The following is a 13,488-nucleotide window of genomic DNA, read 5'->3' as shown; positions in this document are numbered from 1 at the left end:
GCACTCGAGCTCCTAACAAGATGATGTCATTTGAGAGGTGTAAACTCCACTCATGCGCTTCCTTTTCCTATAACCTCTCTTTCAGCCCAGGTTTCCAATCACCAGTATCAACAAAAGCTGGAGAACTGAGTGTTCTCACCACCCACTGGCACTCCAGTGAGAAGCACTCGAGGCGAGGCGGGAGCCAACTGACCTTCAAGGCTTTGAAGATGACTCCTGGGTGTCGGGGAGAACGGGTGGTGTTGTTCTCTAGTTGCTGCTCCAAAGCTCTCCGAAGCCCAGAGAAGTCCGTGGGAGGGTTGTAAGTCCTAGTTCCCTTGTAGTGAATGGAACTGAAGGCTTCAGGGAAGCGGCCCAGCTTCCGGAAACGGTCCTGGATGAGTTTCTCCGGCACCTCTGACGGGTGATCTGGACAAGCAAAAATAGGTGCATGAACAGTGACCTTTCATTTATTTGTTTGTTTACACTCCTCACCTGATGATATGTTTTTATTGATTTTATTTTTTATTGATTTCAGAGAGGAAGGGAGAGGGAGAGAGATGGAGACATCAGTGAGAGAGAGAATCATTAATCGGCTGCTTCCTGCACGCCCCACACTGGGGACCAAGCCTGCAACCCGGGCATGTGCCCTGACTGGGAATCAAACCGTGATCTCTTGGTTCATAGGTCCACACTCAACCACTGAGCCACGCCATCTGAGCTGTTTTTACTGACTTGAGAGAGAGAGGAAGGGGGAGAGAGAATGAGAAACACTGATGAGGTGCCTTCCATACGCCCCAATCCGGGATCGAACCCCAAACCTTTTAGTGTACGGGACAGTGCTCTAACCAACTGAGCCACCCAGCCAGGGCAATAGTGACTTTTCTTTAAAAAAAAACTAAAAAGTCACCTGTCTTTCATTACAAAAGTCTGACTCCATATATATACAAAATACTTAAGCAGGCAGAACCAATCCATGCTGTTAGAATTCATCTTACCCTTGTCTAGAAGGACTGAGCAGGACTTCTATGAACAGGGTGCTGGTGTGTCATGATCTCGAACTGATTTCACAGGTATGTTCAGGTAGTGAAATTTCATCAAGTTATACACTTTTGATATGACGTGAACTTTTTTCTCTGTACATTCTTCAAGAAACTCTTTTTTTTTTAAATCTGCTCATTATGCCCTGGCCGGTGTGGCTCAGTTGGTTAGAGCATCATCCTGGGCCATAAAGATCCAAAGTACCACAAAAATGCTGATTCCAGGAGGCATTCGAAATTTAGCATTTCCAACCTCCTCTCCTTACCTGACCATCAATTGCTATGAGTTTCTTCTTCCATTCTGGAACACTTAGATTTCTTGTCTTCCCACCAAACCAAAGTCCTCCATATTCTAACTTCTTAATATGGCCCCAGTCTGTCCACTTCCCTCCTACTGCCACTGCCCTGGCTCACCCCCCATCACTTCCCACCTAGAACTGTGAAAACCTCCTGGCTGGTCTCCCTGCCTCTTCGAGGCATGCCTCTCCAGTTCATCAAACTTAAGAACTGAGTCACAGCCATCCATGATGATTCCCAAGAATATCTCCACCATTCTTTCCCATATAATCTATGCTTCAGACACACTGAGCCTCTTCGTTTATTCACTGAGTGAACATTAGAGGAGAGCCTACCATGTATCAAGCACTAGGCCAGTTTAGATACAGCAAGTCAGACAGGCAGGGTCCCTGCCTTCGTGGAGTTTCCATTCGAATAGGAAAAGATCCAAAATGAGTAAGCAAATGTACAGCATGATTTCAGATAGCGAACGGTACCCTGATGCAAATGAACAGGGGGATGCAAGGAGAGCACAACCACCAGGATGCAGGAACAACTTTCCGGGACAGTCAGGAAAGGCTCCAAGGAGATGAGAGTTGACTCTGAAAAACCTATGACTAGCGGGGGGAAGAGCAGCACATGCAAAGGTGTCAGCAGAGAAAAGGCTGACAGGACTAGTGGAGGGAGTATACACATGTCGTGTGTGTGTGCACGTACACAAACGCATGAAGAGGGGAGGGCATTTAGTGGGTGAGGGGAGGGAATGAAGGAGGATAATTAGAGAAGTTCAGAGACGCAGCTAGGAGTTAGAGTGAGGATACCATAATTAGGAGTTTGGATTTTATTTTGATGTAGTACAAAGCCACTGACAGGCTGTAAGCAGGAGTATGACATGATCTAATTTATAAACTAAGCTTTTAAAAAGATCTCTCTGGAGGCTGTGTGGCAATGCACTGAAGGGGGCCACAATGGAAGTCGGGAAGCTGTAGTAGAACCACCACAGTTCCCTGGACCCAACTTCCTCCTTCAAACCACTAGGGATTTGCCCTTCCTAGAGCATCCCTCTTCCCCTCTGCTACCTAGCCAAGTCTCTAGAGTTCAAATGTCACCTCCTCTTTCCTAGATCCCATTAGAAGGTGTAGCGTGTCCCTCTTCCACACTCCCACAGCGCCAGTACCTACATCACCTACGGAACAGAACACCTGTGGTTCCTCCAACTAGACTGTGATTTATTTGAGGGTGGGAACTGTGTTCCTTTTCAGCTTGGTGCCCCAGTGCTCAGCACATTGTGCACTTAGTTAACTGAATGAACAGGTAAATGGTGGAACTGCTTTCAGGGACAATACTAATGTTCCCACCTGCATCCAATTACTGTTGTTGCACCTGCTCCCTCAACCTCCTTCTCAGGTCATGATCTTGCTTCCTATTTATCTAAGAAAGCAGAAACCATAAGACAACACACACACACACACACACACACCTCTTACTTGCAACTGTGTCCATATACTCTATCTTCTCTCCCACTGTTACAGATGAACTATCCATGCTCCTAAGGCCAACTCTTCCACTGTGCATTAGTCCAATGGCCCTGCTGTCTCTTAATCTACTTTCCAGTGAACTACTCTCATCAGTACACAAATATCTGCAATACCTTTCATCTTATATTTTCAAAAGGGAAAATTCCTTGAATTCCTACATTAGCCTGCAGCTATCATTTATTTGTCTGCTAGCCTTTATAGAACTCTTTGAAAGAGTTGAATATACTCACTACCTTCATTCTTCTCCTCTTATTCACTCTCAATCCCACTCTGACTAGGCTTTCATACTCACCATCCCTGGGAAACAGGTCTTATACAGATCACCAAGGACCTCTATTTTGCCAAAGCCATTCAACAATTCGTGATCCTCATCCTGACCATAAGCAGATTTTAAATATGTGTGTGTGTGTGTGTGTATATTATAAAAGGCCTGTGGCCCTAATGCTGTAATGACCAAAGACCAGTGCGGGTGGGCGGGGCTGCGCAATTTCACGCACTGGGCTTCTAGTATATACATATATATGTATGTACTGATTTCAGAGAGAAAGGGAGAGGGAGAGAGAGAAAGAAACATCAATGATGAGAGAGAATCATTGATCAGCTGCCTCCCGCAAACCCCCTACTGGGGATCGAGCCCACAACCCAGGCATGTGCCCTTGGCCAGAATCGAACCCGGGACCCTTCAGTCCACAGGCCTATCCTCTATCCACTGAGCAAAACTGGCTACGGCCACAGAAGATTTTGACATGGTTGATTCATTCCGTCCTTCTGGAAACACTTCCTTATGTCTTGCCCAATCGCCACCAGCAAGTTGCTATTACAGCCCAACGGCTGCCTCCTGGTACCAAGAAAGGTCAATGTGTGACACAGTACCCCATCTACTCACCAGAGCCCAGTAGCTGAGTGTGCACAGTCTCATGGAAAATGATAACAGCAGGGCCCAGGGTGGACAAGGGCACATCCAGGCCACAGCGGGCAGTAGTAGCCTTGAGCTCCTTGGTGAAGTGCTTCAGATAAGCTTCTGAGGCGTCCCCAAGGAACTTGAAGAGGTCATTATGCAGCCGGTCTGCATGAGTTCGATAGATGACGAGGTCTGAGATGGCCAGGACCTTAAGCAGCAGCCGTGTTCTCTGGCTGATATTCACCGTAGCCCCCAGGAGCCCTTCCGTGTCTATCACTGCCACTTTGTGGACTGGGTCATATGCTGCCCACACTCCCACGGTGCAGGACTCCTGGGCAGGGGAGGTTTTGAAGACTTCACGGCCATAAAAGAAAGTGTGATTGAGGGTATGAGACTTCCCATCACCAGTATTTCCAAAAATGGAAACAACCTTCAGATGCTGATCAGGTTTGCAGTCCAATTTCCTAATAAAGTCCTCTTCATTAGACACCTTTAAAAAAAAGACAATGAAATCAGGAAATGGCAAAGTAGCTAGAAACATGTGCAAGAAGAACAAGTGCTTCCCAGAGTCAAGGTCCATGACTGACTTGTTAAAGTGGCAAGGAAACGAAGCCCCAGTGTAACAGCTCCACCCAGCCCCTACACTTAGCAAAGAGCTAACAGAACTTCTAAAGCCTCAGTCAGTATCAGAACTCAGTACTCATGAAGAACTAAAAGTACAAAATTCTCAGAAGACGACATAGGAACAAATTTTTATGACCTTGGATTAGGCCATGGTTTCTTAGCTAATACAGCAAAAGCAATACAATGAAAGAAAAAATAGATAAAATGGACTATCACAAATGAAAGCTATCATTCTGCAAAGGATATCACTAAGGCAGTGAAAAGACACCCAAACAATGGGAGGAAATATCTGTAAATCATATATTTGATAAGGGACTAGTGTTCAGGGCATGTAAAGCACTCAACACCAGTCTGACTAGTGTGGCTCAGTGGTTGAGCGTCAACCTATGAACCAGGAGGTCACAGTTCAATTCCCGGTCAGGGTACATGCCCGGGTTGTGGGCTCGACCCCCAGTAGGGGGCATGCAGGAGGCAGCCAATCAATGATTCTCTCTCATCATTGATGTTTCTATCTCTCTCTCTCCCTCTCCCTTCCTCTCTAAAATCAATAAAAATATATATATATTTTTTAAGTAATGCCAGGCCCCACCCAGTGTGACTCAGTTGGTTGGACCATCATTTCGTCTACCGGAAAGTTGCCAGTTATATTCCCAGTCAGGGAACATGCCTGGGTTGAGGGTTCCATCCCCAGTGGGGGCGTGTACAGAAGGCAACCAATCGATGTTTCTCTCACACCTCAATGTTTCTCTCTCTCTCTCCCTCTCTCTCTCTCTCTCTCTCTCTCTCTCCCCCCCTTGCCCTCTCTCTAAAATAATAATTACATTTATACATATATAAATATATGTATTACATATATATATACATACACACACACACACATATATATATATATATTTTTTTTTTTTTTTTTTTTTAAAGGCCAGGCCCTAGCTGGTTTGGCTCAGTGGATAGAGCGTCAGCCTGCGGACTGAAGGGTCTCAGGTTCGATTCTGGTCAAGGGCACATGCCTGGGTTGCGGACTCAATCCCCAGTGTGGGGTGTGCAGGAGGCAGCCAATCAATGATTCTCTCTCATCATTGAAGTTTCTCTCTCTCTCTCTCTGAAATCAATAAAAATACATATTTAAAAAAAAAAAAAAGTAAGGCCAGGAAGGAAGAGACCTGGTGCCAATGAAATACCAGGAGATCCCAAAAGATTCTCAGGGCCACTACTCTCAGAACACAGATTCCCAAGAACAAAACTCCTAATCCAAACAAGTAATGTTTTACTCCAGCTAAAAGAGTGATGAACCTTTACAGCAAGTCTCCTCCAGCCATAGGAGAAAAAAACACCTTCCTGAAACTCAAGAGTATGCTGGTTTGAAAAAGAGGAGCTAGAGAAATGTAAATAGACCACTGGATGTGATCATATCAGCCCTCATTTCCCATAACCTCAAGATGGTAAACCACTCGTTATTCTATTAATAACATCACTACTGTTACCTAGTTAGGAGCCTTAACGTTAATGATCATACCAATAATTTTCTAAATGCCCACTATATCCAAGGGGCAGGACCCTGTCTATTTTCTCTTTACATCTGTAGCATCTGGAACACCACCTGACACAGAGGAGGAGTTCAATGTCCAGCTATTGAATAAATGAATGCTAGGCACCCTGTTTGCCATTTTAATCACTTTTCTCCACCCTATATCTTCCTTAGGGCTTAACACGCAGCCTCATTCAATCAACCTAGGCTCATGATTTACCAGACAACTGAGAGGAACAAGAAGTTACATGGAACAGCCCATTTCATTTATTTATTTTAAATCTTTATTGTTGAAAGTATTACACATATCCCCTTTTCCCCCGACTAACTCCCTCCAGCCCACCTCCACCCCAGGCTTTCACCACCTAATTGTCCATGTCCATGGGTTATGCATATATATATGCAATTCGGTTGATTACCTCCCACCCACCCACCCACCCTCCCCCGCCTTCCCTCTGAGATTCTGCACTCGAACAGCCCATTTTAGACTGGTGTCACTCAGCCAGCCTGGTTCCAAGCTGCTAAGCTGGCCAGCAGGAGAAACAAAACAAAAGCCCCATCAAGCTCAGCTGGTGTGGCTGAGGTTGAGAACTGACCTATGAACCAGAAGGTCACAGTTCGATTCCCGATCAGGGCACATGCACGGGTTGCGGCTCAATCCCCAGTGGGAGTTTGCAGGAGGCAGCCGATCAATGATTCTCTCTCATCACTGATGTTTCTATCTCTCTCTCCCTCCCTTCCTCTCTGAAATCAACAAAATAATATATTTTTTAAAAATCTCCATAAACCTCTACTAGCAAGGAGTCAGGTAAGGTCAGTGATCCCCCACAAGAGCCATTCACCTTCTCAAACAGTCCCCTCAGTATCCATAAGGGTTGAAGAGTACATCTAAAGATTTTCTCCCCTAGAAATCTACTCTGTTAGGAATCTGTTAGCCCACAAATGCTACCCATATATGTAAGAACAGGCACCTATAAAGGGACACATGGGAGCCTTCAGATACAGAAATGTCTCATTACTCATATTGATTAAGTGCTGACTAAATGATGTACATAACATACATAAATTCATTTGGGATGAAAATAAAACACTCCCTATAAGCATCTGGGATATTATTTTGGCACTTGGTATCCTGGGTAATGTATTAAACACATCTGTTCATGTGTTGGGTATATACAACTGAGTCTAGAGCAAAGAATTCTGGGAGAAGAAGCTCAAAGCTCTAGGCTGGGTTTTGTTTTGTTTTGTTTTTCCTTGTAATTGATTTTAGGGAGGGAGAGAGGGAAAGACAGACATCAATATGAGACACATGGACTGTTTGCCTCCCATATGCACCCCAACTGGGGACCAAATAAGCAACGTGGGTATGTGCCCCGAGTGGGAATCGAACCCAAGACCTTCTAGTACACAGGGACAATGCTTCAACCAACTGAGCCACATCGGCCAGGGCCATAGGCTGGTTTTCTACTGACAGCCCTGGCTAATCATTTAACATGCACTGACTGCATTTTTTTTCATGTATAAAATGGGGATATAACCACTTTTGCCTCCCTTTACAGGGTAGTGGTTGCTAATCAAATAAATAGATAAATGAAACGTGCCTTGCAAACAGAAAACATGGTTCATTTTTCCTTCCTGTATCTTTCACATAATTTTGCTCCCAGTTTTACTACTCAATTCTTCTTTAAATGAGCCAGAAGGAGAGAACAGCTTAGGCCTAGGTGGTAGTAAGACTAGTTTTCAGTCAGGGGAGAAAAAAGTAAAAAGAAGACTCCCTTTGATGAGGGAAGGAAAGGGCCAGAAGGGAACAAGGCTCCTGCTCCACTGGTTCTTCCTGTTTGTAATCAATGATCCCACTTTGCATAGCACCATGCCTGGCACAAAGTAAGCACTCAATAAATATTAGCCGTTAATATTTAAAGACCAGCACTGGGAAGACATCCAGGTGCACGGCAGTAGCAGCTGGGCTGGGACCTGCTTGGTGCTCAGAAGTTGCTCATTTCAGGTACGAAAGCAGCAATGGTGAAATCTAAACTGATTCTACCTAAAAAAATGCTTGTTGCTTGCTTCTGATACCTCCTTTCCCTTACATCAAAACAACATATTATCATTCATACTGGCTTTATAGTTGACTCTTAGTAAAGTTGGCATCTAATAGTATACACATCTTTAAGAAAACAGTGTACCTCTTCACTTCACTCACAGAGCTTTTCACTTTGTGTAGAGATTTAAGTAAAGTTTCTAAAATGAAAAGTAACAGTACTCAGTGAACTTCATTGTTCTAAGTTAGAATTCAGAGCAGTTTATGGTAGTGAAAAGTATCCAGCAGTCAACCTCTGACCCAAGCAGGCAACAGAATGATGACAAGTCTCCCTTAAGAAATTCGTTCTCGCCAAAACCGGTTTGGCTCAGTGGATAGAGCGTCGGCCTGCGGACTGAAAGGTCCCGGGTTCGATTCCGGTCAAGGGCATGTACCTGGGTTTCGGGCACATCCCCCGTGGGAGATGTGCAGGAGGCAGCTGGTCGATGTTTCTCTCCCATCGATGTTTCTAACTATCTATCTCTCTCCCTTCCTCTCTGTAAAAAATCAATAAAATATATTTAAAAAAAAAAAAAGAAGAAGAAGAAGAAATTCGTTCTCAGCCGAACCGGTTTGGCTCAGTGGATAGAGCGTCGGCCTGTGGACTCAAGGGTCCCGGGTTCGATTCCGGTCAAGGGCATGTACCGTGGCTGCGGGCACATCCCCACTGGGGGGCGTGCAAGAGGCAGCTGATCGATCTCTCTTATCGATGTTTCTGGCTTTCTATCCCTCTCCCTTCTTCTCTGTAAAAAATCAATAAAATATATTTTAAAAGAAAAAAAAGAAATTCGTTCTCAGCCCTCACAGAATCATCCAGGAGGAATGACCAATCACATGGGCTTTGTTCTGAGGAGGCCTGGGAAGGAAAAAGCAAGAGATGGGGAAGGAGCTGAAGTAAAGAGCCTTGGAAAGTACCGTAAAGTTCAACAGAACACAGTCAGACTCCTGAAATTAAACACCAAAGACAACAGAAAACAATCCCAAGGAAAGTAGCTCAGCATTGAGGTTCTTTCAGTTTTGGCCTCTCTGGATGAAGAGGATCTAATTGGTACCAACTACAATCATACAGTCCTTCAAATCTTTACAAAGGTGTTCCCTGTGGCCAAGGCAAAAATCAGCTCCTAACCCAAAGCAATAGGAAGAGCTGAGGGACACTTGCTTGCTTTCAATAAAAATCTAATGCTTATCATAAATTCCACCCCTGAACCAAAAAGATTATTTTTTAAAATGTTTTTATTTATTTTAGAGCAGCGGTTCTCAACCTGTGGGTCCGGAACCCTGTGGGGGTCGAACGACCCTTTCACAGGGGTCGCCTAAGACCATCGGAAAACACATATATAATTACATATTGTTTTTGTGATTAATCACTATGCTTTAATTATGTTCAATTTGTAACAATGAAAATACATCCTGCATATCAGATAGTATTTACATTACGATTCATAACAGTAGCAAAATTATAGTTATGAAGTAGCAACGAAAATAATTATGGTTGGGGGTCACCACAACATGAGGAACTGTATTAAAGGGTCATGGCATTAGGAAGGTTGAGAACCACTGTTTTAGAGAGGGAGAGAGGGGGAGAGGGAGAGAGAGAGAAACATCGATTGGCTGCCTCCCCTACACGCACCCTATCCAGAGATCAAGTTGCAACCTGGGCATGTGCCCTGACCAAGAATGAACTAGTGCCCTAACCAGTTTGGCTCAGGTTCAATTCCAGCTAAGGGCATGTACCTTGGTTGTGGGCACATCCCCAGTAGGGGGTGTGCAGGAGGCAGCTGATCGATGTTTCTCTCTCATCAATGTTTCCAACTCTCTATCCCTCTCCCTTCCTCTCTGTGAAAAATCAGTAAAATATATTAAAAAAAAAAAAAAGAATGAACTAGTGACCTTTCAGTGCACAGGATGATGCTCAACCAACTGAGCCACACAGCTAAGACCCAACAGATTATTTCATACCTCTCCATTGAGATTCTAAAACTAGTCTAAGTCGCCCTATCCAGTTTGGCTCAGTGAATAGAACATTTGCCTGCAGACTGGAGGGTCCTGGGTTCAATTCCCGTCAAGGGCACATACCTCGGCTGCAGGCTTGATCCCTGGTCCTGGGCGGGGTGCGTGTGAGAGGCAACCAATTGATGTGTCTCTCTCACATCCATATTTCTCTCTTTCTGTCTCTCCCCCCTCCCACTCTCTCTAAAAATCAATGAAAAAATATCCCAAGTGAGGATTAATAAAAAATAAAGCCCAGTCTAAGTCAATAGTTATTCCCAAAGTTAAGTTCCTCTTCATTACTTTTCTGGTTGGCCTCCAGTTTACTTTGCTTTCATTCCATTTTTGGCTGAGTTTAGTGGAAGGGACCGAACCCACTGAAACCAACCAGATTCTCGCTCTTATCAGAACTGGGACCACTATCCCAAAAGGAAGCTATAACTTGATTATTTCATTTAATTGAGAGCAGCACAGGCATAGAACTTGGGTTAGTTTCCTTATTCCAGGGAAGGGACAAGGGAAGTGGAAGGTGAGGGAACTCTTCCTTGAAAAATCCAGACTGACTTTCATCATGTTGAAAAATGCTCCAGCCCTAACCGGTTTGGCTTAGTGGATAGAGCTTCGGCCTGCAGACTGAAAAAGGGTTCCGGGTTTGATTCTGGTCAAGGGCATGTACCTTGGTTTAGGGCTCAATCCCCAATAGGGGGCGTGCAGGAGGCAGCTAATTGATGTTTCTTTCTCATCGATATTTCTAACTCTCTATCCCTCTCTCTTCCTCTCTATAAAAATCAATAAAATATTTATTTTTTATTTTTTTTTCTTTGTAACTGTCTTTTTATTTTTATTTTTTGGTACTTCATTCTTTTTTTAAATAAATCTTTATTGTTCAGATTATTACAGTTGTTCCCCTTTTTTCCCCCCATAGCTCCCCTCCACCCAGTTCCCACCCCACCCTCTGCCCTTACCCTGCCACTGTCCTCATCCATAGGTGTACGCTTTTTGTCGCCGGGTCATACACATGGAAAATGTAGCTATTTCCATCCGCAACATGTCCCTGTGCTCGGAAGGTCTCTCACGACTTGTTCACGCTCTACTCAGAAAGGGTATGGAGCCACGTAACAGCTTTTTAAAATAATATATCCTCTTATGTTTAAAATGAGGATTTCGCTACCAAAAGTGAGGAGAAAGCAACACTACAGCTGCTCTCGCCCCTCTCGCCCTTCGGGTAGTAGTTGTTCGTGGGGCTGCAAGCTGGTTCGCAGGCTGTCGACGAAGCCGTCTGGGCGGCTCACACGGTTCCACTGGCTTCCCAGGGGCTGTCACAGTCTCACAGGGACCGTCGCAGCCTCGCAGGGGCCATCGCAGCCTCGCAGGGGCCGTCGCAGCCTTATATTTTTTTTAAAAAAGTGCTCTAGGCAATGATTTAAGCCCATGGCCTAATTTCAAACAGGATTTTACTTAAACAATGTCAACCAGTCAGTGGCCACTCTAATTTTAAAGCCCAAATGATAAGAAGACTCCATTCCAATAGCAAACCCCTACTGCCAGAAAGTTCTAGTAAACCTGTTTCTCTAACCCAGAGAGTTCAGAAAAAGGTCTCTCATTCTATCCTAAAAGAATTGTATATCTTTGTGTTTATACATGTATGTATCAATAGCATCATATAAAAACAACTGTTTCTCAATCAAATGTTTTCTTAAGACCACTGGAGGCATGAGATTGGCTTCACAAATACACTGAACACATTTGGTAAGGGCAAAGATCACTTTCTTCCACTCCAGTGTCCCCAAAGTGTTCCATTACTTGAGAGGTCAGGAATTCTCCCATGTCTTCTGACACATGGCCTCACGGACACTGCCTGCCACTCCCCTCGTACTCTAGAGCAAGAGAGAGATTGTTTCTATGTAGAGATGACCCACACAATAAATTCTTAAAAAATAGTCATTTTTAGCTTCATGATCAGTCTCTTTGACTTCAACCTATTCAGCTCTCCATTTATGTCTGAACTAGTGGCCCCATGCACAAATTTGTGCACATTGAAAGGAAATTAATTAGAAGAAATATTTTAATATCGCTATTCACCCTTTCTCTATAATAAAAGTGTCAACCAAATTCACGATTGACAATGACAGATCGAAACACACGCGTGCAATTGGCGCCAGTGAGAGCTTTATATGTACCGTGCATGGGTGAGTCAACTTAGCCTTTTATATATAAAGAATAAACTTGCTTAATTAGACCTGCTTTCTGATTTAGCTAAACTTTTTCCAGCCCAAGAAAGCACCCCAACTTCTCTTTCAGGTAATTGTCAGCAACACAGCAAATATCAACACGAAGCAGATTATTATTGTAGATCACACAGGGAAAAGAAAGAAAATCTTTAACTGTAGCAGTGTTTGACTATATTCTGCACAGTGAGAAAACCTGAAGTCATTTTCAAGGTCCACCATTTCTTCTTTCAGTCAGGTCAAGTTTCTGAACTTTCTAAATCTAAAGAAAATAGGATTCCACTGAGTTTCTATCTACCTACTCCAGTGCTTCTGTGATGAGGATCAAATGAGATGAGGCACAGGAAAATGCTTCACAGACATTTAGTTAAAGTGTAAAATGTCTCCACCTGGCTATAAAGCAAGTCGTATTCTGGGCTGAAGAAACTGCAAGGAGGCTAGTCGTGGCTAGGGAGAGGAAGCCAGGCATTGCTACATGACATCGTTACTGGCGCCCACAGCCACCGTTTCTGGGCTAGAGTGGGCTGTGGGCCGCATTTTGCACCATGTGGTCTCAGCAGCATCAGCCACGATTTGGTGGGCTGTTGCTCCAGGTGGTGGTGGGAGCCTGTGTCCCACTTGGGGGAAGCCGAGTGTTGCTTTGTGGGCATCAGGTCTGCAGTACTGTTTCTCTGTAAATGGCCAGTGCGAGTCTCGGCAGCTCCTGCGTTGAGCGTCTGCCCCCTGGTGGTCAGTGCGTGTCATAGCTCCTGGTCGGATGGACACTTAGCATATTAGTCTTTTATATAATATAGACAGATAGAAAGCTTTCCAAAGCAAAGCTGAATTCTGAGCACAGGCTGGAATTACTGAGGCATCCTCAAGAGCCACACGGTCCTCAAAGAACTCTTCCAAGGAGCTTACAGATGGGAGACGCAGCTCCCCTTTTAAGTGACCAGCTATAAAAACAGGCCTAGCCCGGCTGGTATAGCTCAGTGGTTAAGTGTCAACCTATGAACCAGGAGGTCCCGGTTTGATTCCCAGGCAGGGCACATGCCTGGGTTGTGGGTTTGATCCCCAGTAGGGAGCATGCAGGAGGCAGCCGATCAATAATTCTCTCTTGTCATTGATGTTTCTCTCTCTCTCCCTCTCCCTTCTTCTCTGAAATCAATAAAAATATTAAAAAAAAACACAAAAACAACAATGAGCATGAGGGCTGGTAAAGGCTCTGAGACTTAGCAGTGAAAAACTGAGGCTAGAGAGAAGACAAGAGAGCTAGGTTTAAGTCTACCTCTACCTGAATTACACCAGAGATAATTTACTCAACCT

At 44.4% G+C, this 13,488-nt stretch overlaps 1 protein-coding gene across 2 annotated transcripts in view; it reads right to left on the bottom strand.

Annotated features, from left to right (window-relative positions):
- ZFYVE1 (zinc finger FYVE-type containing 1) overlaps positions 1–13,488 on the bottom strand; it is a 47,712-nt gene that overhangs the window by 20,507 nt on the left and 13,717 nt on the right. For both annotated transcript variants that reach the window (XM_070417187.1, XM_070417195.1), the window contains 2 exons: positions 3,720–4,224; positions 194–408 (listed from right to left, as the gene is read on the bottom strand). In XM_070417187.1, the coding sequence (XP_070273288.1) occupies positions 194–408; positions 3,720–4,224 (720 nt within the window). The remainder of the gene's footprint in view (positions 1–193; positions 409–3,719; positions 4,225–13,488) is intronic.

Source organism: Myotis yumanensis, unplaced genomic scaffold (genome assembly GCF_028538775.1).
Source record: "Myotis yumanensis isolate MYYU_CA2020_CCGP unplaced genomic scaffold, mMyoYum1.0.hap1 SCAF_1, whole genome shotgun sequence".
Classification (NCBI taxonomy): Eukaryota; Metazoa; Chordata; class Mammalia; order Chiroptera; family Vespertilionidae; genus Myotis; species Myotis yumanensis.
The sequence above is the reverse complement of the archived record's forward strand: the minus strand, read 5'-3'. Positions and strand labels throughout refer to the sequence as shown.